Below are 26,507 nucleotides of genomic sequence, written 5' to 3'. Positions count from 1 at the left end.
GCAAACACCTCCAAATCGCTTTGTCACTGGTCCTAATTATAGCCGTCTCTATTTCTTGTCAGGCAGCCTCACAACCGGTGTGGCTTTTCTTTCCTATTTCCTCAATCGCCGGATGCAACAACCATATTTTCCATTATCTACAGAGTCTTTATTAATCGCATTCCCTTTCTCTGTCTGTCGGTACGTTGTATGTATCTGAAAGGGAAAGCGATTGTCATGGACTTTTATTGTGGAATTTCCTGCCCGGAAATCCAGTTTTTTACACTAGTTCGCTTGACACGAGTCTCACCAGCCAACATGGCCGCCATGCATGCATTGCATCTCTGATACCGACGCAGTGCACGGCCCAGCCAGCAGCAAGCCGCCGCGACCACATTTTTTTTCTCCCCATCGCGTCCCCGATTTCAACCCACGCCTGACCGGAATAAACGATTAACGGCAGAGTATCATTTACCCCCGGGGGGTTCCCAGCCTGGCGGTATGCTGTCCGAAGGCAACAAAAACGGGTAAGAGGGAGAGAGGGCGACAGACGGCTTCAGGTTGCTGGTGGGGGAATAGTTTAACCGTAGCCAGAAAGCAACGGGGGGGGGGGATAGATAGCCTGTCTCACCGGCCGGATTTTACGCAGCTCGTTAACGAGACTGTCCGTTCCTGCCGCCGGTAAGATATCGGATGTCACCGGTGGCCTGCTTACAAGCGTGTAACATGCTCGCCCATGTGAGGAGGACCGGGGGTGGGGACCGCGGTGTGAGCCTTTTGTTGGGAGAAAAGAGGCAGGGGAGATTTTTTCCTTCTTGTGTCTTGGGGGGGGGGTCGCCTTATTTGATCAGTGCCTAAAATAGCTTTACACTGAGGTAACGCACTGATCAATACTTTACACTGAGGTAACGCACAGATCAATAAATAATAGTCTTCGATTTCATGGCGTGATGACGAGAATCATGCGGGCATCTTCCTTATGAATTAAACAATGATTCCCCCCTCCTCATCTTCATTCCTGACCTCAACATGTTCTGCCACACGCACAGTCAGTCAAAAGACTTTTAATTCTTAATTCTTTCAGACACAAAGAATCAAATACGATTGTATATATATATATATATATATATATATATTTTTAGAATAGCATGACGTATTTATTTTTTGCCCATCAGGGCTCCACTGGAGCAGATAAGACTGTATTTGGGGTTTGTGCAGCTGTAGATGTTAATGATGTGTCTGTTGTCAGGGGAGATCATTAAAGCGGACATCTGTTAGCCGTCCGGTCTGTGTGAATGGGCCCTTATGGTGTGACATAATTCTCCCAACTGGCACCGGGCGCTCCGCACACTCAACCTCTCCCGCGAGTCGACTAACGTGCCCGGCGCGTTTGATCAGTGATAATGCTGCGGTTCCGTGTGTGTGTGTGTGTGTGTGTGTATATGGGGCCGGTGTCAGTTTCTCAGGACTTGATTTGGACCGGATCGGGATCATCAAGCCTGTTGACCTGCCAGGAATGTGAAGTGGCGCCTCTGGTAACGCCACAGGTCTGGTCACTTTTTTGCTCGTCAGATTCGAGAGACGTTCAACCATGAGATGCGTCGTCAGTTCTCTGCCATGACGTCACCGATCCCTCCTTGTCCGTTTGTACAGAATGTCGTATTTGTGGCTCTCGGGCACAAGCTGGCTTTGACCTATTTCAGCGAGCCGCACCTCAGTGCGTTACCTCCTTCCAGCGCAGTCCCAAGAAGAATCGGTATAGACGCAGAGATGGTTGAAATAAAGGAGGCAGAATATTTTCTTTTCCGTCTTTTACTGATTAAAAAAAAAAGAAAGAAACGATGACAGAAACATCTGAAGGCTGTCTTGTCGTTTGAACCCAGATAAATAATAGATTATGGCAGAATTTTTACAACCCTGTGCGTCAAAATGACACAAGGAGAAAGTGTAACGCGCCCGCGGGCGGCGCTGACACACACACTTTCTCTCTCACTTCATGATCATTACATTATCTTGCTCAATGCTCCGGCTCCTCCACTCCTGTTCCTCGGGGGGGGGGGGGGGGGGGGGGGGGGGGGGGGTTAGGTTTCTGGTCCACATCTGCCCTCTTTATGGGCCCCTGTCATTCTGCAGGTGCGTCTGCGGTCTTGCCCCCCTGAGACGTGGGGTACACACACACACACACACACACACACCTCTACACCTAGTAGTACAAAGGATCAGATTCTTGTGTGGCATGGAGGAGGGGTGGATGTCGTCCCCCTGCCAACCTTCCTGCCAGTGAGTAATCTCCAGGGAAAAGGTAGAAGGCGGGGGGGGCGGGCTCTCCTTACCCTCTAGGGGTAGATTGCCGTAGTGCGGCGACTATAATGTTACAATCGCTCTCCTCTTCGAGACGCGAAACTGAAACGTCGCCAGCGGCTGTGCCCGCGCGTCAATCAAGAGAGAAGAAAGTGGAGGATTGACTCGTCTGACCTGTCGGCGGCGGGAGACTCGGTGTGATTAGGCTAATTAGCGAACTGAACGAGATGTCCTTGCGATCACTTTGCTTATCGCTGTTGAAAGCGAGTGGAGGGGGAGCGGCTGGTATTGTCTGTTCGGTGCCAGATGACAGTGGCTGCAGTCAGTGGTGTAAGTGACTGCTCGCTTATTGTTTGGTGTGGGTGACTGACTCAGCGCCCTGAGGCTTTTCTACAGGGTCACCGGGGTCAGCGCTTTGTGTGGGCGGAGCAACGCAACATGAGGATCCAGAGATGGTCACATGATGCACGCATATATTGCGAAGTGATACTGTATTATTGCACTCTTAATTAAAGGGATATGCCACTTTTGTTTGTTTAAGTTTAGCTCATTTGCCACATCCCCCCCGACATAGCCAAGATACCCCCTGCCTTTACCGGCATTGTCCAAGCAGTTTACATACAGTGAGCTACAGTCGTGAAGTTAGTCATTATCGCCATAGAACGGAGGCCGATGGCACAGCTGTTAAAAATCCGCTAAAACACACATCGCTGAAATACATGAAATACATGTTGTGCTTCGGGGACTCGCCACACGATGAAATGTCAATCCAAAATGCACATAGCGTTTTTTTTTGAAAGAAAATAGACAACCGGCACTACTTTCCAATCATGGCCGCCGGGCGCACTGATCTCACACAGCGCTTCAAAGCACCATGGAAACCAATGTAACCTAAAAAAAAAACCAATGTAACCAAAACAAAGGACAACTGCGATAGCTACTAATCATGGCGAACTTCGTGAGAGAGGATGATGACGATTACTACTGGACAAACCAAGACCCCCGAACCTTATCTACTTGAAGCAGAATATACTGAGGAAGAACTACAGGCTTTAGAAGCAGAGTGGGCAAGACGAGAGGCTGAGGCAGCCGATCAGACGGCGGCAGAGGGGAGAGAACGAACCGGGATGTGCCGGCTCAGCTGTCTACTTTCCTTCCAAAAACATTGATATGTGCATTTTTTGCACATAGCGCAGCAGGCGGCGCCGCAGCTCTATTAGTAGTAGTAGTAGTAGTAGTAGTAGTAGTAGTAGTAGTAGTAGTAGTAGTAGTAGTAGTAGTGCACACGCTGGGTAGGAAGCGTTGTTGTCCCGGAGCTAGCCTGAGAGGCTAATAAAAGCTACATGTTACAGAGTAAGCTGACTATCAGTACGTTATTGCACGCATAGGCCTATCTTTACATTAAAATGTTTACATAGCAAAATAGAAGTAGGCTATGTCAGTGTTTTCCCCTGAACAGCTGAATAAGTGGACACTGTAAATCGTGTGAAGCTGATACAATTCAGGTGGCGGTAATGCAACATTTAAGGATGCCAACCGCCATAAAACACAGAAGAAGAAGCTGAGAAAAAGGAAGTGCTGTGGGGTTGCAGCTGGTGAAAACCGTCTATATAAATTTAATTTATTATTATTATTATTATTAAGTGGATGCACGGGCCAGCTTTCAGAGGGACACTTTATATTTAAGGGTGGCGTAATGGCCATAGATCAGATGGTGGCTTTTCAGGAGTGTGTGTGTGTGTGTGTGTGTGTGTGTGTGTGTGTGTGTGGTCTTGCTGGGAGTCAGCTGTGAGTGTGTGACTTGGACTATGAGTGAGTTTGAGGAGTATTTGTGTGCCCCTGAGTGTCAAGTTGGCTGGCGAGTTATTTATAGCGATGCTGCCCCAGATCAAGCACCCTGTGTTTCCTGGGTCTGGTGCTACACATCATGTTGTCTCCGGCGCTCTCTCCTCTCTGACCCTTGCGTGGGCGTGGCCTCCTCGTCTCTAGAGTTGACCTTAAGGCGCTCTCGCTTTCATTTAGTACACATGTCAAGCCAACACAGCTTTTTGTCCGTTTCTGATGCGGTCTTCGACCTAAGGAATTTTTTCCACTTGCCCAGTCGGACTCAGAGCAGCCGGTCAGAGTTTGTCTCGTCCCTAGTATATTTTCCCGGACCCAGTAGCCAAACATGATGGTGACCACTTTTTCATGTAAGTCATTTATTACTATGAAAGGAATGACAGTTCGTGATATACAGCAGCAAAATGACTGAAAAGGAAAAATAATATGTACATTGCATTTATGTTTTTATTTTTTAATAACTCCCAAATCCCCAGGTGTAAATTGTCACTGTATCAGTGGATGAGAACTCAGACCGATGCTCATGAGGCTGGTAAGTCCCCCGGGTCTGATTAGACACTGGCGGCTACACACATACTAGGTGCTGCCAGCACCTAGTACATCGAGAGTGTGTTAGGGGTGGGCGATATAGCCCTAAAATAATATCACAATATTTCAGGGTATTTCTGCGATAACAATATTCGTGACGATATGACAAAATTCTGAAAAATATTGTATTATTCATCTCAAGAATTGCAACGGAAATAAGTGTTATAGTTTTATATGTCCGTATAAATGTCACAGTTTGCCTTTCAAAAATTCAATTATGCCTTCGAATATTACCATGGCTCTTTTGTAGCCCAACCATTTCCACACTATTGAAGCCACTCCCCTTTTGGGAATGAACTAGCTGCTGGACCTGGACAGGACTCTGTCCAGGTCGATTGTCTAGTAGTGAATGTACAACACAGAGAGAGGCAACCATTACAGACTTATCACCAGGTGCGAAATGCTTTTCTCTCCCTCGCTCTCTCTCTCTCCCACCCTTCGCACATACCCCACCTTTCCTCCGCCCATCTGTCGCTCGCCCTTCTCTCCTCAACCCCAAACGTCTCTCCTCCGTCCAGGGAGGTGTCGGAGCCCAGCGCGGCCGCCGTGACGGAGGTGGTGGACCCGAACTCGGAGAGCTCCAGGGCCCAGCAGCCGGCCTCCGAGGCGGAGCCAGAGCACACCGAGGGCCGCCTGGAGGAGGTAAGGTCACTGAGAGGTCGGGGGCGGGGAGGGGGGGGTGGGTGGCGCCTGGGTCTTTGTTCTGTCGCCTCTTCATTCACGTACGAGCATGCATCGTCAGCGGCACGAACGAACGTCACTCAAAGCCAACGCAACCCCCAGACGGCTCAAGACTTACTTCTGCTTCTGGCACCTGTGGAGATGTTTAACATTGTTCTGATGATGATGGCAATATTGTATAGAGTGGATATTTTCTCAATTCTTTTATCCTATTAGAGGCCCAACAGATTGTCCGGTTTGAGGTTTGTAACAAACGCCTTGTAGGTGAACCGGCGGGGGTTGAGTTGGAGTTGGGTCCTGCTGCGGGGGAAAAGGGAATGAACTAACTAACCCCCTTCCATCTGAGTTCAGTTAGTACAACTCATTTCTCATAAAATACCTCGTTGTCTTAGATGATCACACACACACATACACACACACAGTCTTTGTGTGTCCACGCGGTCCCTGGAGAGGTTTGTTAAGAGATGGGGGGGATGGCAGTAGAAATACATCCATGCCACACAAACTGCATGCCCCTCATATCACTGTTTTCATGTGTGTGTGAGAGATGGCGAACAAAAAAAAATACATTGAGCTTAGAGTCTTTATGTAGCTTAACCACCAGTTATTCATTTACATCAGTCATTTACTGTATACAAACAAGCATCCCCCCACATACATACTGTATATATTTACATTCACAACCTCATCATACCACAGAACGTCCTCGCTAAAGCTCAGTAATGACTTAAATGCGTCATTACTTTAGAAATTGAGCAAATTGTTACTTGCTTTCATTTAAAGTGGCACTCCACCGAAAACACATATCCAGAAAACTTTAAACAGTTTTGCAGCCATTCATTTAGTTTGACAGTTATTGAGAGTTGATTTGAGTTGAGTTGTGGACCAGTGATGTCATTCATGCACAAATGGCATCACTGGTCCACAACTGAACTCACATCAACTCTCGATAACTGTCAAAACTAAATGAATGCTCACAAAACTGTTTACAGTTTTCGGGATATGTGTGAGATCACATGCAAAATATATCAGCATTGTTTTTCGGTGGCATAATCTCTTTTAAGCTATTTTTTGGTCAGATATCAACTTTCTGCGTCAGGACAGCTGTTGAATTAAATTGAACAGCAGATGTCCACAAGCATTCATTCATCATATTACATGTTAGGCATAGCTCCGACTCTTTTATCCACAGTACTTACTAAGCATATATATATATATATATATATATATATATATATATATATATATATAAGCACAGTACTTACTAAGTATACTTGTTTCCTGGGGCGACTCTTTTATGTATGTGAGGTTATTTAGCCTCTTCTCACTCTTTTAGATGACGGGTGTTACTCTTAAAGTGTGCATGCCTTCAAAGTCGTCTTTGCAACGTGTGCTGGTCTTGCGCCCCCTTTGGGTTTGCATGAGTACTGGACCCCGGCACTGTGTGTAAACGATGCATCGGGACTTGTTTCTGTTGTTCCTTTCACCCTGTGCTCACTCTCTCTCCTCCCGCTCTCCTCCCGCTCTCTCTCTCTCCTGCTCTCTCTCTCTCTCCTCCCGTTCTCTCTCTCTCTCTCTCTCTCTCTCTCTCTCTCTCTCTCTCTCTCTCTCTCTCTCTCCCGCTGTCCTCCCCCCTCCCCTCTATGTCTCTCTCTCTCTCTCTCCTCCCGTTCTCTCTCTCTCTCTCTCTCTCTCTCTCTCTCTCTCCTCCCGTTCTCTCTCTCTCTCTCTCTCTCTCTCTCTCTCTCTCTCTCTCTCTCCCGCTGTCCTCCCCCTCCCCTCTATGTCTCTCTCTCTCTCTCTCCTCCCGTTCTCTCTCTCTCTCTCTCTCTCTCTCTCTCTCTCCCGTTCTCTCTCTCTCTCTCTCTTTCTCTCTCTCTCTCTCTCTCCCCCCTCCCCTCTATGTCTCTCACTCTCTCTGTCCATCTTTTGCCTGTGTATCCCATCGTGAACTCTCTCTCTCTCTCACTATATATATTGATGGTGTGATTGCTGTTTAAAACCCCATTGATTGCTTTGTTATGAAGGTGCCCATGCCTCTTCCATTGCCCCTAATGGTACCTGCTGCGTACTACTACTACTACTACTACCAACACCACCTCCTCCACTCCTACTCCTACAACTCCTGTCCCGCTTATGCCCAAGCGCCTTGGTGGTACCCGAGTTAGGCCCAGAGTCTGCAAGCCCATGGCACTGAGTAAAGCCCCGGCCCGAGCCCGAGCCCGTAGCCCTGCAGCGAAGTGCTGAGCCAGCAGCAACCGGAGCTCGCATCAGACCGCCACCGACAACACCGCCGCCACCGACCGCAGTGGCAGCCATGGTAACTGCAGAAAGCACGGTTGCCATGGTAACCCCAGCTCCCGGGGGTTTGAGAGCCTGCGCTCGCTGAACTGAACCGGACAGCACTGCACTGCGTGGTGATGGTGGTGGAGGAGTGAGGGGAGAAAGTGGGGGTGGTGTAGCTATCTGTATCGCCTCCCCCCGCCTCTCCCGTCTGCCATTTTGTGGACAAGCTCCGCCTACGAGCGTCGTCATCGTCTGCGCAGGGAGAAAAGAGCTGCGGTCGACTACACTCGTCCCCCGACCTCCCCGAGAGAAACGTGTGGCTTGTAAAGTGAAACTACAAGTCATGCTTTCTGCTACTACGACCTCCCAACAGCCAGTTGCAACTGGCTCAACTCAGAGAATCTACACAACTCAAACCAGGAAGAGACTGTGAGCTTGTTCCTGTGCCCTGCAAGCTCTCTGCTCTGCTGGAAGGGTGGATCCATCTCAGAACAACAAAAAAATGACTAAAGTGGTTCCTGTCGTTCACCTCTGCCTCTGATCCCACACTGCCCCCTGCTTGTGGGGTGAATTATGGCAGCCTGCCCTGGACTGAGAACCCCCTGAGCTTAAACCCATACAGTGATCCAGTGTAACTGAAGTGGTTTTCTTGAACCAGACTTTTGTGGGACTACTTGTTTGAATGACGACGAGGGAACTCGTTCAAACGTTTGTCACGCTTTCATCGATGGCGCTGTGGAGGCGAGCTGACAGCCACTGCCTCCACAGGCTGGCCACCCTCAGTAAAGACTTCCGCTATTCAAGCGTGCGCGTGAAAACATCCCCTCACTCGCTTACCTCAATGATGGATATTAAGAGACTTTCAAACGACACAATGTAGCACGAGCCTGGATACATTGTGACATCCTACATCCACACTTGGACCAGCAGTGCTTTGAACTGAACAAACCCGTCAGCCCCTCCCCCATCCCCCCCTGGCCATGCTAAGCATAATGCATAAGCTAGCGTGATCCAACGGACGTTTCGCCGGGAAAAGGTAGATTTTCTACTTCTGTGGACCCCGCTGGCTGCACAGAGCGTTGCAGTTGTTTTTATTCATTTATTTTTTTTACATCCATCCATCCATCCCATCACTAACACCCACAGCTTGCCGACAGATGGCCGTCTGTGTTCCACGTGAGAGCGAGGACAGTCGTGCTGGAGAATACACGCAAGATGACGTCTATCAGCGCCCCCTAGTTTGGAACACCACGCTGGATTGTGCTCTGTGGATTATTGTCCCGCCTTTATTCACATTCAAAGACTCAAGCCAGCAACTCAAATCCCATTGGACAATAAAGTCTTCAACTGCCCTCTCATTGAACCAAACTAACTGTCACATCAATTTATGTGTGACATCACAGACAGTTCATCATGATGACATTTTCATACTGCCCCGCCCCCCCCCCCCCCCCCCCCCCCTCCCCTTCCCGATAATGGACAGATCATTGGAGAACTTGTTGTGACATCATCAAAGACAATAGATTCAAGCATCGCAAACTGGATCTCTTTTGACTGGATATCTTATTGTTTAAAAACTTTTCATCTCTACTTCACAAATCTACTCATTGGCTGCCGTGGACCCTAACAAAGTATATCTCTCCCCTCCCAATTCATCACAAGGCAAGCTCAATGCCAAAAGACTTCAATGTGACTCTGATCTATGAAGAAAAGTCTTCCCCTGCCCCCCCTTCAAGAAACAAAAAAGTCCTATCCAACCATCACTTCCGGTCTGCTGGCTAATCTGCACACTCAAATCGAGCCCCGCCCTCACACCTCCTCCGCCTTCTCTGATTGGATCCTTGTTGCCTAGATACAGTACACACTGCCGTGCGGTTGGGCCGTAGTCGAGCCAGTAAGGAATCGGGTGTCAATGGTACCAGGAAATGACTTGTCATTATTCCTCTTTTGAGATGTATTCAGTTTTTTAAAGGAATAACTGTTTAAAGAAAAAGAAAAAAAATGAAAAAAAGTTTTTTCTTCTCTCTCCAGATCTTTTTGGTCATAAATGAGGACTGCATTTTTCCCTCTCTATTTGAAACATAGTCCAAACTTTTGATCTGTCATGATGAGTACTGCAGTTTGAATTTGTTATTTTCTCTAACTGATGATGAATCCTACCTTTTTGAAAGTACACCGCGTCTTGTTAATATGCCAAATCTACTGTAGGTGAATTTCAGCTGCAGTATCGCTAGAGTCCTGCTGAGATGCCTTTGGTTCGTACAGACCGATTCTCCAGCACCTCGGTTCTCCACCTCTGCTCCATAGAACTCCATCAACACACACAATATATAGGTTCTCCACCTCTGCTCCATAGAACTCCATCAACACACACAATATATAGGTTCTCCACCTCTGCTCCATAGAACTCCATCAACACACACAATATATAGGTTCTCCACCTCTGCTCCATAGAACTCCATCAACACACACAATATATAGGTTCTCCACCTCTGCTCCATAGAACTCCATCAACACACACAATATATAGGTTCTCCACCTCTGCTCCATAGAACTCCATCAACACACACAATATATAGGTTCTCCACCTCTGCTCCATAGAACCCCATCAACACACACAATATATAGGTTCTCCACCTCTGCTCCATAGAACTCCATCAACACACACAATATATAGGTTCTCCACCTCTGCTCCATAGAACTCCACCAACACACACAATATATAGGTTCTCCACCTCTGCTCCATAGAACTCCATCAACACACACAATATATAGGTTCTCCACCTCTGCTCCATAGAACTCCATCAACACACACAATATATAGGTTCTCCACCTCTGCTCCATAGAACTCCATCAACACACACAAATATATAGGTTCTCCACCTCTGCTCCATAGAACTCCATCAACACACACAATATATAGGTTCTCCACCTCTGCTCCATAGAACTCCATCAACACACACAATATATAGGTTCTCCACCTCTGCTCCATAGAACTCCATCAACACACACAATATATAGGTCTCCACCTCTGCTCCATAGAACTCCATCAACACACACAATATATAGGTTCTCCACCTCTGCTCCATAGAACTCCATCAACACACACAATATATAGGTTCTCCACCTCTGCTCCATAGAACTCCATCAACACACACAATATATAGGTTCTCCACCTCTGCTCCATAGAACTCCATCAACACACACAATATATAGGTTCTCCACCTCTGCTCCATAGAACTCCATCAACACACACAATATATAGGTTCTCCACCTCTGCTCCATAGAACTCCATCAACACACACAATATATAGGTTCTCCACCTCTGCTCCATAGAACTCCATCAACACACACAATATATAGGTTCTCCACCTCTGCTCCATAGAACTCCATCAACACACACAATATATAGGTTCTCCACCTCTGCTCCATAGAACTCCATCAACACACACAATATATAGGTTCTCCACCTCTGCTCCATAGAACTCCATCAACACACACAATATATAGGTTCTCCACCTCTGCTCCATAGAACTCCATCAACACACACAAATATATAGGTTCTCCACCTCTGCTCCATAGAACTCCATCAACACACACAATATATAGGTTCTCCACCTCTGCTCCATAGAACTCCATCAACACACACAATATATAGGTTCTCCACCTCTGCTCCATAGAACTCCATCAACACACACAATATATAGGTTATCCACCTCTGCTCCATAGAACTCCATCAACACACACAATATATAGGTTCTCCACCTCTGCTCCATAGAACTCCATCAACACACACAATATATAGGTTCTCCACCTCTGCTCCATAGAACTCCACCAACACACACAACATATAGGTTCTCCACCTCTGCTCCATAGAACTCCATCAACACACACAATATATAGGTTCTCCACCTCTGCTCCATAGAACTCCATCAACACACACAATATATAGGTTCTCCACCTCTGCTCCATAGAACTCCATCAACACACACAATATATAGGTTCTCCACCTCTGCTCCATAGAACTCCATCAACACACACAATATTCAACGAGATGCCATTTATTTAAACTGGAACATTTTCAAGCAACCTTGGCAATGAGCTTAACACATAACCAGAGCAATTTAGAGAGAGAGTGGCGTCAGCGCAGGAGCAAAATGCGTGAGTCATTAGCCAATGAACAGCCAGGAAGGGGTCTCGCGCTACTTTTGCATGCTACAATAAAGCTGATAATGTACAATTTGATTTAAAAAAAATAAAAATAAACTTTCAAAGTACAACACAAACCGTCCATTTTGCTGCAACTCGACAGTGCTGCTTAATCCAGGACCTTACTTCCTGGAACTCTTGAGAGTAAAAAAACAGGTCCATTGGAGTGAATGGAGATGTGGCGACTCTTCTATATACACGGCTCTGCACATAACCAAACTGTTAGAGCGGTCTACACAGGATCAAAACACAAGGATCACATTGTGTTTTGGACAATGACAGGCTCCACTCACACACAGTGAAAGACACTCTCCTAGTCCTTTGGGGGGTTTTTTCTCCAGACAGACAGTCCCCCTTTGGGACAACTGTTCTCAATGTCCTCTAATAGCTGGTACCACAATAAAACACACGCCCATTAGACTTTCCCATAGGCCTGCTGAGGTCTTAATGCACACCATGTACTTGGTTTGTCCTTAGTTAGAACCTACCCCCAGCCTCTCTGTAAGTGCACACACACACACGTGCACACACACACACACACACACACACACACACACAGAAAAGTAGCTTAACGATTTATCCCAGTGTCTTTGAGCAGAGGTGGAAGGCGGAAATGTGTCTGGAGCGTCTCTCTGTATGGACCAAGCCCCTCCCCCCTCTTATTGTGGTCAAATTGGAGCCTCCAGACCTGTGTTACTTCCCCCCCCCACCCCCACCCCCTCCACTTTTCCTGTCTCACCTCCTCTCTGTAGTTGGCGCTGTTGGGTCCTGACTCTGGTTCTCATCTGGCCCCACACCCCTGGGGTTTCTGTATGTTCTCTTTTCTGTCTCCATCTCTTACCAGAGCACAACTCCTAAGGCTTTTGCTGCTCGCAAGATCTCCTTGTCCAGTGAGTATACCGGTTTGGTTTATACTGCTTTGGGACTGTTAAAGACAGTAACGCGAACGAAAAGGAAATACCGTACCTGACCCATCATGGGATTTAGATTTGATTTGATTTTATTGCAGCTACCCCTCGCTGTTACTTTTCAATTCAAAACCAGCTGAAAATGTTGGGTCAAAGAGCAGCTCAGGGTTAAACGTAGTTATCTGTGACAGTCTGCAGCATTCGAGACCTAAGAGTCGTATGACTGTCAGGCTGAATGGGCACGCGTTCACGATGGACGCAGAGTGCTGTGCGTTCTGCATGACCGGTTTGTGGGTGTAAAGTGCAAATTATACTCGAGCGAAATCGACTGCGCCGAGGGGGTCGCCGCAGCTCTGCGTAGGGGGCGTGCAGCTCCTCGAAAATGTCACTCTGCGGCGCCGTCAACTCCTTGTTGTGAGGAATGAGGAAATGCCATTTCCTCATTCAACAGTGCTTGTCCCTCATCTAGCAAAGCCTTCTGCAGGCTCACCGGAATGAGTTTTGAAATGGAGGGACAATAAAATGTCCCCCCACCGACATGATTGCAAGTTTTTTGTAAACGACACGATAACGTTTTGGACGAGTTAACGTTCGAGCTGTATGCACGGTCTCGCTGTCGCCGCTCGGCGGCGACAAGGCTCCAAGTCGAGGCTGCGCAGAACCTTGCCGGGCGCATATGATCTACTCACCCTCACCGGATGTGCTCGGGGGTCCTGCGACTACAGATGACGTTAAACTCTCACATTTATTTAAAAAAAAGTAAGGTTCGTGTTTATGAGAAATGGTCCTGTGTACACTTGAATCTTATTATTAACGTTCCCAAATGTCTGATTACATCAGTAGCGTAGCTTGTTAGCTAGTGTAAAGCTGTCGGACATTTTGGGCATGTTAATCCCACATACCCGACGTACACCCAATCACAATGCGTGAAGCCGTGATGTCATCTGTACCGCGAGTCGATCTTGTAGGCGAGCAGATGCTACACCCACACCGGTACCGACAGAGCTTAACCCTGAATATATCGCACTTTCATTTTGATAAAGTAGTGGTATTTGTTATGTTTCTATTTCAAGTTTTATTACGGAACCAACTTTCAGCTTAGTAATAGGCCAAAACCTAGCCTAGCCTAGCTTAGCCTAGCCTAGCTTAACCTATCCTAGCTTAGCCTAGCCTAGCCTAGCTTTGCCTTAAATCTTGAAGGCAAATCCCAATCAATGGTCATTTCATGCCCCTTGTCAGGATCCAGCATTAAGAATGTCTTCAGACTGTTTTTTTTTTTTTTTACCTTTTCCACTTTTCATACATTTAAGTAATTTATCTATAATTTATTTATAATTTTAATAATATACAGCAATTAATGACTGAAGAATAAGCTACTAATAATAAATAATGTATTGCAAATACATTTGAAGGGTACTATGGTTTTTAATAACCCTGTAAAATTCCAAAGCATAAAGTCGCTGTTTTTGCACTTATTGTATCCCAGCAGGTGAGCCATTACAACCAACTGACAGAAGCCTTTTCATAAATATAACCAACAGTTGCATAAATAATACGCATAAAAACGTTCACATTCATGAGGCCTGGTCAATCTCTTCCGTTTTCATTCATTCATCTTGCCAGTAGATTAAGGGGACCTGCTGAGAGGTTGTAAGTGGGTTGCATGGTTGGAGTAAGTTCAACTACCTCGACTTTGAAAACTCTTATCTATGTTACGTAAAATGATTGGATTTGTCAATGCAGCAGTTAGAGCAGTATGCCTCTGCAGCAGTATGCCTCTGCAGCAGTATGCCTCTGCCAGCTGATTTTAATGGACTTTTGAAAAAGGTGGGAGCCTATGACTTCCGGCAGGTAAGGCAAAACCAACTGTCGCAAATTACTACATCGTCTTTAAATGGTGTCACACTGCGATATCGTCGTAAAACCAATTCTGTTGTGGCAATGATACCAAGCATAATACAGTATAAACAAAAACACATCTGCCGTATTCTAATCTAGAGAGTATCATTTGAGTTACATAATTGAGTTTTATTTAGAGATCACTATTGTCATTACCATGCAATTCATTGGACAGTAATAAACAACATCAGTTGGTTTATTGAACATGTGGTTTCACATATGTCAGCACATATCTGTTGATATCAAAATGTGTACTCTGAGATACAATTTCATCCATATCGCCCATCCCTATAACGGCTTTAGACTTATAGGAAATATTTGCAATAGGAAAGACATTTTTGAGGAATTAATTATTTCTGCCTCAAGGCGAGGAATATGCAACGACTTGCATACTCCTCGCATCTAGTTCCGTTTAGCAGTAGAAGTCTCAATGGTACTTCCTGGAAAAAAATAAATGGTAAATCAGTAAGTAGATAGAGCACATTAATGAATCAGATCACATTAATCCAGGACTAGATGTTCTCTCTTCTTCTCGCTGATGAGTGACTTTGCATTGACTCCGCCCCCAGCAGGCAACAAGACGTCTCCGGCCAGCTCAGAAGGAGGCACAGCAGAGTCGGAGGCAGGCGTGGCAGCAGGGAGGAAGAGGCGTTGGGGCTCCAGCACAGCGGTCACCACCAAGAAACCATCCATCAGCATCACCACGGACTCACTGAAGGTACTGAGATGAGACCCGGGGCAGGTGTGCAGGTGTGCAGGGGCAGGTGTGCAGGTGCAGGTGTGCAGGGGCAGGTGTGCAGGTGCAGGTGTGCAGGGGCAGAGGGGCAGGTGTGCAGGTGCAGGTGTGGAAAGTCTTGAGAAAAGCCTGGAAAATTAATTTGATAATTTCCAGAGCTTGAATAGTTTTGGAATTGCCCCCAAAGCTCTGGAAAATTGGGGAAAAAGCTGTTCAGTCAAATTGATCTCAAATTAGCACAATAGGGTTAGACTGATATGGGGGTTTGAATGCATGTGTGTGTGTGTGTGTGTGAGAGAGTGTGTGTGTGTGTGTGTTGGCACTGTGTAAGATAAAGATACTCCCCCTTTAGGGATGTGATTGCTTCTATAGTTTAGTTTCCACACGTAGCAAATAATTCATTTACGGTACATGCATTTTGCATTTTGCACATTGTGCAAATCTGTTTGGACATACAGCCACCAAGGAGCTTCAGATAATAATTTAGCGAAAGCTGTAGTTACAAAGGCCTGCATAACTAGATCATTTTTCAATTGAATATTTGTTTTCATTAGGCCTATAAAAGCCGATTCAATTTTTAAATTATTAAATAAAATGGAAATCCTGAACAGAAACTTTAACCAAGATACACAATGCCTTTACCGTCACTCTCTGTATAGTATACAGTGAGCTACAGTCGTCCAGTTAGTTAGTATCACCAGTGAATTGAAGAAAATGGTACAAACGTTCAAAGTCACCAAAAACACACATTTTTAACAGCGCCAAAAAGCTTTATGTACATGTTGTGACTCGGGTGCTCACCACGAGTAATCCACACACTGAGAAGTAAACAAAGATCAACTTACTTCCTTGTTTGTCTGTACACAGCGCAGCCATGTTTAGAAAGTAGTTCCAGCTACCTTTAAAAAAAAAGCGTTTCTCTGCATTTTGGATTCATATTTCATCTCGTGGTGAGCACCCGAGTCACAACATGTACATAGAGCTTTTTGGCACTGCTAGAAATGTGTGTTTTTGGTGACTTTGAGCGGTGCTCGAAAAGAAAATCCACTAGGTTGGCAGGTTGTACAGTATGAAAAACAACTTTCACACACTTGAAATGAGTTGTTAGATAATCCATGTTGAGTGTTCTCATACAGCACTGGTCACTGGTGTTTAAACTTTTTTGAATGGGGGCCAGATTAGATCATGTGAAAATACCGCAGGGCCAGCTGCTTCTCGCATCATAACTGTATGGGTTATAAAAAAGAAAATCACATAATACAATTGTACTCTAAGGATTTTGTTTACCATCTGAAAACATGAGTTCTGCCTGTGTTGTTCCTACTTGGTGCTTGTCTACAAACTGTATGATAGTGCTGTCATCGTTAGGTGAACGGATTCTTTTTTTAATTGAACTTGCTTGATTAACCAATGCCGTGTGAAGGGCCACATATAGTATATTTTGAGAGACAAGCCGAGGGCCACTTAAAATTGGTTATGGCCGAGTTGACAATCCTGCTGTCCTCCAGTCTCTGATCCCAGACATCAAGGCGAGCCAGGAGGCGGTGGTGGAGCTGCACCCAGAGGAGCTGCAGCTGTCTGGGGACGAAGAGAGCCAGGGTCTGGACAGCAGCCGGGACGACCAGGACAAAGGCCTCAAGATCAGACGCACAGTCACACAGGTGAGGAGGAGGGTGCATCAGACGCACAGTCACACAGGTGAGGAGGAGGGTGCATCAGACACACAGTCACACAGGTGAGGAGCAGGGTGCATCAGACACACAGTCACACAGGTGAGGAGCAGGGTGCATCAGTCACACAGTCACACAGGTGAGGAGGAGGGTGCATCAGACACACAGTCACACAGGTGAGGAGCAGGGTGCATCAGTCACACAGTCACACAGGTGAGGAGGAGGGTGCATCAGACACACAGTCACACAGGTGAGGAGCAGGGTGCATCAGACACACAGTCACACAGGTGAGGAGCAGGGTGCATCAGTCACACAGTCACACAGGTGAGGAGCAGGGTGCATCAGACACACAGTCACACAGGTGAGGAGCAGGGTGCATCAGTCACACAGTCACACAGGTGAGGAGCAGGGTGCATCAGACACACAGTCACACAGGTGAGGAGGAGGGTGCATCAGACACACAGTCACACAGGTGAGGAGCAGGGTGCATCAGTCACACAGGTGAGGAGGAGGGTGCATCAGACGCACAGTCACAGGTGAGGAGCAGGGTGCATCAGACACACAGTCACACAGGTGAGGAGCAGGGTGCATCAGACACACAGTCACACAGGTGAGGAGCAGGGTGCATCAGTCACACAGTCACACAGGTGAGGAGCAGGGTGCATCAGACACACAGTCACACAGGTGAGGAGCAGGGTGCATCAGTCACACAGGTGAGGAGGAGGGTGCATCAGACACACAGTCACACAGGTGAGGAGCAGGGTGCATCAGACACACAGTCACACAGGTGAGGAGCAGGGTGCATCAGTCACACAGTCACACAGGTGAGGAGGAGGGTGCATCAGACACACAGTCACACAGGTGAGGAGCAGGGTGCATCAGTCACACAGTCACACAGGTGAGGAGGAGGGTGCATCAGACACACAGTCACACAGGTGAGGAGCAGGGTGCATCAGACACACAGTCACACAGGTGAGGAGCAGGGTGCATCAGTCACACAGTCACACAGGTGAGGAGGAGGGTGCATCAGACGCACAGTCACACAGGTGAGGAGGAGGGTGCAGACGCACAGTCACACAGGTGAGGAGCAGGGTGCAGACGCACAGTCACCCAGGTGAGGAGCAGGGTGCGCATAATGTCGCTTTCAGATGAAAATGAAAATCAAAACAAACGAACCGTTCCGGGAAACGGTCTCATTTGATCAATAATCAACACCTTAAAGCATTGCATTTTGAGTCTGCTCATCAGCAGTAAAACCAACATAGATTTGAGCAATAGTTTGTGTTGTGAAGAATGAAAGTTTGAATCAGCCAAGATTTGTGCATCTTTTTTCGTTATGACATTCATGTTCACACGAACAGAAACACTAACTAAAGTTGAGACGCATCTTCATGCATCTCTCCATTATGACTGATCATAGCCAAACTTCTGATATGCTGATTTGTTTTTTGTCCTTACTGTTGGTCTGTGTGTGTGTGTGTGTGCGTGTGTGTGTGTGTGTGTGTGTGTGCGTGCGTGTGTGTGTGTGTGTGTGTGTGTGTGCGTGTGTGTGTGTGTGTGTGTGTGTGTGTGTGCGTGTGCGTGTGCGTGTGTTAAACTGTTCCACCATTGCTCTGCTCCTGTAACCCCTCTCCAGGTTGTCCCGGCTGACAGCCAGGAAAACGGACAGGGCAATGAGGAGGAAGAGGAGGAGAAAATGGAGAGAGAAAAACCACACCGGACTTCCAAGGAGAAGAGGAAGAACAGCCACTCTGAGGAGACTGTGGAAATGCAGACCTCTGTCCCGCACGACACAGAGGCAAAGAAAGGTAAGAGCGCCTCACTGAACAGAAGGTGAGAAGCTTGTGGCATAAACACTGTTTAGTGCTAACTGTCATCTCCAGAGGCTTCAGGGTAAACGTACGATACCGTCTCTCAGTTACCTCCTTCCCGTCATCGCTCTCGCTGTCCTTCATTTGACCCTCTATCTCTCACTCTCCCTTTTTCCCTCCCTCCCTCCCTCTCTCTTTCCCACAGTGACCCCTAGTGACAGTCTGGTGCGTCGCTCCATCAGCCAGCAGAAGTCTGGCGTGTCCGTCACCATCGACGACCCCGTCCGCACAGCCAGGCAGCCCTCGCCACCTCGGGGGAAAATCTCCAATATCGTCCATGTCACCAACCTGGTGAGTTTAACTCCACGCATTTCCTCTTTGTGTGTGCGTGTGTGCGTGTGCGTGTGCGTGTGTGTGTGTGTGTGTGTGTGTGCAAGACGTAATAAGGGCCTTTCGGCTGTGCACTGTAGGCAGAAAGTCGAGTGGTAAACCAGCCGATAAATGTTACCTGACAACTTCTAAATTTGTCATTTCCACCAGTGACAAGTTAGTCTGTAAAAGTTGTGTTCAGCACCTATTTTAGCTGGTCAAATTCACTCACTTACCATCATGGTGTACAGGGCAAACATGTAGGACACAGTTTAACCCATTGATACCTGATGCAGCATTTGTGTGTATATCCCACATTTGTGTGTGTATCCCTTTAAGACCGCGAACCGCGTCAACGCGGTTCGCATTCTTAAAGGGATACACACACAAATGCTGCATCAGGTATCAATGGGTTAATGTCTGTTTTTTGTTTTTTTGCTTTTTGCCCTCTACATTACACCTTTCCCACTGCTGTGTGAACTATAAAGGCAACATTTCAGCGTCCAGTGATAACGTCTTTGTTCGTGCGCGTGTGTGTTGTGGTAATCGTTATCTTGCACAGCCCGCAGTGCAACACGCTGCTCAGTGCTCACACACTGTGCTTTTTGGAGGTGTTGAAATAAGTTAAGTTAAGTCAACCATAAAACACCAGCTTTAACACGATCACACGTTACGCTAAGATCTAAGGCTACGTTCACACAGGGCACCCAAGCCTTGCCTACGCCTTGCCTTTACCCACGCTTTTAAATAGGCATCCTTTTTAGTCAATGAGGCTGTGTACACAGGGCGCCTCAGCGTGAACCTTGCGTGTATCGTTTAGGCGTGAGTTCTATTTTCAAGCTGACTAGGCGCGTGAAGGCACACTTCTTCTGTCAAGCCATGAAGGAAAAACGCGACAATATCCATGGGAAATGGCAAAGTCAACTGAATTTCAAAATAAAATGGTGTTACTACAACAATGTTGAGCAGAGAGAGAGAGAGAGAGAGTGATTGACGGGTGGCTATAACGTGGGGCTTTCTCCCTGTCGGTAAACAAATCTTCAGGAGAGAGAATAGCGACCGAAGAAGCAAGATGGACAATGAAAAGTTAATCCACTTAGTAGCCTACAACAGCATCCAGTTCTCTATGACAGCAGTCACCAAAGAAGGAGACCTGGTTATACATATCCAGCATCAATAGCACATAACCATATCCAGCATCAATAGCACATTAAATATATCCGATTTATTTTACCTACCCATGATAATTCGGGGCCACACGTGACCAAAAACAACACTCGGGAGAGAGGAGAGGCGCTTGTGACTCGGCTCAGGTTCAGCGTGGAATAGGCGTGCAGTGTGATCACAAAAGCGTGTGATAGGTTCACGCGCAGCTCAAGGTCTGTAGGCGTAGGCGTGGGTTGAGGCAAGGCAAGGCGTAGGTGCCCTGTGTGAACGTAGCGTAATGCCACCCAACCCTAAAACACCAGCTTTAACACAGACCCAAAACAAACATGGAGGTGGAACATTCTCCACTCCACGGTCCCTGATCTCACGTTCAGCTTGGCTCAGCTTGGCTTGGCTTGGCTTGGCCTGTTACCTGTCCTCCAGTCTGGTTCGAGTTGTTGACCCATGCAATGTAAGGATAGGATTTAATTGGTATTTAAACACACAGCGCATCGTTCATACCTTTGGATATTAAACACATAGCGTGTCGTTTGTACCGTTTCCTCGCACATATTTTCCTAACATGAACATTAAAAAAACCCCATTGCAACTCACCAATAACGGCAACAAGAAGGTCGCATCGAGGAGAGATGGAAATGGAAGCTTTTGTGGCTATCTCAGGATCTTCAGCCTGGACTTGGGTCCAGAATGCAGTTATGTTTCGTCAAACATACTTGTTTCCTCGTGGTCCAGTAGCAAATACGTTGCGGACCACAGGGGTTGGGGACCACCGGTCTCAGGTGCATACCATCTTAACGGCACCATCCAGGGTTTAAGTCCAGCCCAGGACCCGCTATCGCATCACCTGGCATCCCCCCTCTCTCTCTCATGTCTCTCTCCACTTTCATCTGTGTATTAACCCATTGATACCTGATGCAGCATTTGCGTGTATATCCCTCATTTGTGTGTGTATCCCTTTAAGGGATACACACACAAATGCTGCATCAGGTGTCAATGGGTTAAAGGCAAAATACTGTATAATATATTCAGCTTTATTTTTGATTGACCCCGCGCTCCTTTGATGTCCCCTAGGTACGACCCTTCACCCTGGGCCAGCTCAAAGAGCTGCTGAACCGCACGGGCAGCGTGCTGGAGGACGGCTTCTGGATCGACAAGATCAAGTCTCACTGCTTCGTCACAGTGAGTCCCTCTCTCTCTCTCCACTCCCGCAAACTCACAGTTTTAGCTCATTTGACCATTTGTTGAGTGGTTTAGTTTAGTTTATTAGGATGGTAACCAGCGTCGGTCATGATCCTAGGTGTTGTTCTGCGGCCCCGATCACAGAAATAGGACTATGTAGTGTGTTGGCCATTTTGTACTAGTGTACGAATTCTCAACTGGTTAATTTGATTCACTATATATAGTCCACTATAAAATACCCACAATGCAGAGCAATGTCTAGTGAACAGAGAATGTACCCTACAGTTTCTCCCATGTACCACAATGCAATGCTGTCGTGTGTCATGTTTACCGAAGGCGAAGAAGAGTGAGGTAGGTAACACAACACATATAGTTCACTATGTGATGAACACAACACATATAGTTCACTATGTGATGAACACAACACATATAGTTCACTATGTGATGAACACAACACATATAGTTCACTATGTGATGAACACAACACATATAGTTCACTATGTGATGAACACAACACATATAGTTCACTATGTGATGAACACAACACATATAGTTCACTATGTGATGAACACAACACATATAGTTCACTATGTGATGAACACAACACATATAGTTCACTATGTGATGAACACTCCCCATATAGTTCACTATGTGATGAACACAACACATATAGTTCACTATGTGATGAACACAACACATATAGTTCACTATGTGATGAACACAACACATATAGTTCACTATGTGATGAACACAACGTGGGCGAACGAGCGAACCATTCCGAACGCGGCTCTGGATTTTAGCACTTCCTGGTTCCCTCGTCTCAAAGTCAGTGGGGATTTTGGTGAAATGCCTGAAATAAAGTCTGTGGTTAACAAAAGTATATGAAACGGTGAACTTCGTGTTCAGCAAGGTCGTCTTCACAAATGAGGACCACTTTTTTCTATCTTGCTTCGTCCATTTCCATCTGTACCCATATCGACCGTTTCTCTTTCGCATCATTTGAGATTTTTGGACACAGTTCCCGTTCATTTCTCATTAATGATAAATAATAATAACTTGGATTTATATCACGCCTTTCAAGGAACCCAAGGACATAACTTGTGCTTGTTCACATTTTGTGTTTGTGTCAGTCCGTTTGAACTGATATCCTTGTGTTTGAAAGACTTTGAATGTTTTGTTTGAACGCTTGAATGAGATGAGTTTTTCCACTCGGATAACCTCCTTCTTCTTCTCATCTCTCTCCCAGTACGTGACAGCAGAGGAGGCGGTAGCCACCAGAACTGCCCTCCACGGAGTCAAATGGCCCCAGAGCAACCCAAAGGTCCTCAGTGTGGACTTCTGTCAACAGGACGAGGTAGAGAACCCCTTTATATGCCATTATGCCATGCTCTGTGTGAACACTCTATTCTTATTGGCTACAGGGCATGGTCTGTGTGAATACTCTATTCTTATTGGCTACAGGGTGTCCATTATTTTCTGATAAATTGATCCCTATTAAACAGGTAAATCACATTGAGACCGAGGTCTCATTCACAACTGCGACCTGTTCTTTAAAATATGAGCCTCAATAAATGGTCTTTATTTTTGCAGCAGAAGTGGTTTACCTGTTTGTGTTCTCCAGTGTTTTTATTGTAATTTTAGGAACACTAAACCTTCTCCAAACATCACTCATTTGTCTCTCATTGGCCCTAATGTTTTCCCCTGCAGGTGGACTTCCACAAAGGCCTCCTGAAGCCACCCAAACCAGTGGAGGTCCAAGCCGCCCAGCCAGTGGTTCCTCTGCCCCGGCTGCCCCCGCTGATGCCCGAACGGGACCGGGAAAGAGACCGGGAGCGGGACCGAGGCGTGCCAGTCGTACGGGACCAGTGGGCAGAGCGGGAAAGGGAGATGGCGCGGCGGGAACGGGCCCGGGGCGAGCGAGAGTGGGACCGGGATAAGATCCGGGAATTTGGGAGGCCGGAAGAGGAGGAGGTCCGGCGCTCTCGATCCAGGGACCGCGAGAGGAGGAGGAGGGAGAGGGGCAAGAGCAAGGAGAGGAAGACGGAGAAGAAGGGTGAGAGGAAAAGTATGGGCTTTGTTTTTTCTCATTTCCAGGTCTGGATAAGTACATACATACATACATACTGTACATACATACATACATACATACATACATACATACATACATACATACATACTGTACATACATACATACATACATACATACTGTACATATAGACAGTATATCACTACTTCATGATACTAGATTTACATTTTCTGAATTGTCATTACAGAGAAAGGAGATGAGCCTCCTGCCAAACTGCTAGATGACCTGTTTCTGAAGACCAAAGCAGCTCCATGTATATACTGGCTTCCCCTCACTGACGAGCAGGTTGGTCCTACACTCACTCACTCACTGACGAGCAGGTTGGTCCTACACTCACTCACTGACGAGCAGGTTGGTCCTACACTCACTCACTCACTGACGAGCAGGTTGGTCCTACACTCACTCACTGACGAGCAGGTTGACCTACACTCACTCACTCACTCACTCACTGACGAGCAGGTTGGTCCTACACTCACTCACTCACTGACGAGCAGGTTGATCCTACACTCACTCACTGACGAGCAGGTTGGTCCTACACTCACTCACTCACTCACTCACTCACTGACGAGCAGGTTGATCCTACACTCACTCACTCACTCACTGACGAGCAGGTTGATCCTACACTCACTCACTCTTTTCTCTGCTCCACACACACAGTACTTCCAATGCTTGCTTGAAACCTGGGTAACACTTTGGATAGTCTTTGGATAACACTTTTGGATTGTCTGATTACAGAGAGTCTACACACAGTATTCGTAACATGTAACATTTCAACAGCTCATGTTCAACTGTTTTAACATATATGTTGAACACATTCTCTATGTGTCAATTCATGAACTACCTCGATATTACACTGTAGGTGCAGGCAGGCGTGTGGAACAGGAAGCAAACGGAATCCGTTTGTTGAATATCAACTTAATAAGCTGTTGAAACATCATCTACAGACGAAGCCAAACGGTTGAATTGTCGAGCTGATGAGCCGTTGAAATGTTCCAAATGCCCTGCAGGCGGACTATCCAAATCAAGTGTTAGCGTAACGTATAACTAAACTGTACTTGCCCCGCCCCCCCTGCAGGCGAGTCAGAGGGCTACGGAGCGCGTCGACCGGCAGAAGGAGCGAGAGCGGCGGCGTAAGGAGCAGCAAGACGCCGAGGACAAGAAGCGCGAGGAGGAGAAGAAAGAGAGGCTGAAGGGCCGGGAGAAGGAGGCAGGAGTTGCTGTGGTGAGCGGAGGAGGAGGAGGAGGAGGAGGAGGAGCCCGGGCAGCGGACGCAGACCGGGAGAGGGACCGGGTCCGAGAGCGAGAAGGGGACGACAAGAGGCGGGACGGATACCGGCCCGGGCGTCCCTCGGGGGGCGCTGTGGGCGGTGGCGGCGCCGGCGCGCGGCAGTCTCGTAGCCGGAGCAATCAGAGGGACAGACGCCGCTGAGGGGCTGAACCAGGCGGCGGGTCAAAGGTCAACAGAGAGAGAGAGAGTTAGGAGAGACGCAGCGTTACTGCAGGACACAGCAGATAGGAAGTCACGGGAGGAGGATGGGGGCAGTTTATTTCACTTTGATGATGCGTTTCTCTCGTCTTCGCTCTTTTTAATTTGTCCCGTTTGACGCCGCCGCTGTGTCTTCCACACGTGTTACGCCGAGTCTCTCTGTCCCCCCCGCCCCTTTCCTCTCTGTCCCCCCCCTCCCCCCCCCCCCTTTTCCCAACTGATGTACATTTACATGGAAAATGTTGATCATACGTTTGGTAATAGGAGTGTTTTTAGTGAAACGATGGTTCCCTCTAGCTTTCTAGCTAGCTCCAGTTTCCCTTTCTGTTTCGGTCTCTTTCGTCTTCCAGAGGCGGCGCGCGCCGCTCAGTCCTTCCCCCCCCCGCCCCTCACTTCCTGTTTGTAAGCGTCTCAGAAGATGAACGTTGACATCGGGGTTGAGAGATCAGCGGATCTCCCCATCTCTGCGTTGTGCCGGCTAGGTCTCCTTGCTGTGAGAGAGGCAGAGAGGGCGGGTGGTTAGCTGACTCGCTGAGGTTTGGGAGCCCCGCCTCTTTATTTTAGTTCTGCGGGTGCACAGTTAACTTCCTCCTCAAAGCCCTGTAATAAAAAAAACCCAATCCAAAATAGATCCCCGTCCCTCAAATATTTTCTAGAAACAATTTTAGCGTTTCATTCTTCACTACTTTTTTTTTTCTTCTTTTTTTCTCTCTAAATTTACAGGCCCTCTTTGTAGGGTTAATGTGAAGGATTTCTTTCTTTAGTTTTCTTTAAGTTTTATGGATCATATATATGTTTCAGCCTTGGAGGGTCGTTGTGTGTGCGATAGCCTCTCTCTGACACACAAGACACGACTGGTACTGAGTCTAAACACTGTCCAAATGCTTTAAAATGAGAAAAGTGTCTGTCCTGGTGATAGTAAGAGACATGATATATGATATTGTGCGTGCGTTGTGGTACAGGGAGACATGAACATGCCTGAGTTTGTCTTCAGTGGATTATCTGGGGTTGATGATATTCTGTAGTATGGAGAGTTGTTCTGTCATAATTATGGGAAGCTGAGCCTTCCCTGCACTGGATTCTCCATGACGAAATGCCTACCCCCCGACCCCTGACCCTTTAATCAATCATATATTTCAGGGGAGGTCACGTTAAGAACGAGTTTATCCTTGAGTAGAGTAACGATTACAGTTTTAATATTTTTTAATTTGATGTTTTTAGTTGGAAACAATTTGATTTTGCCATTTATTTTTTTCTCTCCTGCAAGTGCTGAATGTACCAAGAATAAAAAATAAATAAATTTAAAATGG

At 46.9% G+C, this 26,507-nt stretch overlaps 1 protein-coding gene across 1 annotated transcript in view; it reads left to right on the top strand.

The window, feature by feature from the left end:
* acin1b (apoptotic chromatin condensation inducer 1b) overlaps positions 1-26,507 on the top strand; it is a 39,155-nt gene extending 12,648 nt beyond the window's left edge. The window contains 11 exon segments of the mRNA XM_083640673.1: positions 5,229-5,352; positions 12,731-12,776; positions 15,263-15,411; positions 16,938-17,090; positions 18,736-18,907; positions 19,116-19,261; positions 21,518-21,625; positions 22,872-22,979; positions 23,333-23,678; positions 23,899-23,996; positions 24,787-26,507. Of these exon segments, the coding sequence (XP_083496799.1) occupies positions 5,229-5,352; positions 12,731-12,776; positions 15,263-15,411; positions 16,938-17,090; positions 18,736-18,907; positions 19,116-19,261; positions 21,518-21,625; positions 22,872-22,979; positions 23,333-23,678; positions 23,899-23,996; positions 24,787-25,140 (1,804 nt within the window). The 3' untranslated portion in view covers positions 25,141-26,507.

The sequence above is a fragment of the Poromitra crassiceps genome (genome assembly GCF_964638095.1).
Source record: "Poromitra crassiceps genome assembly, chromosome: 7".
In the NCBI taxonomy this organism is placed as follows: Eukaryota; Metazoa; Chordata; class Actinopteri; order Beryciformes; family Melamphaidae; genus Poromitra; species Poromitra crassiceps.
This window is presented reverse-complemented; position numbering and strand designations above follow the sequence as displayed.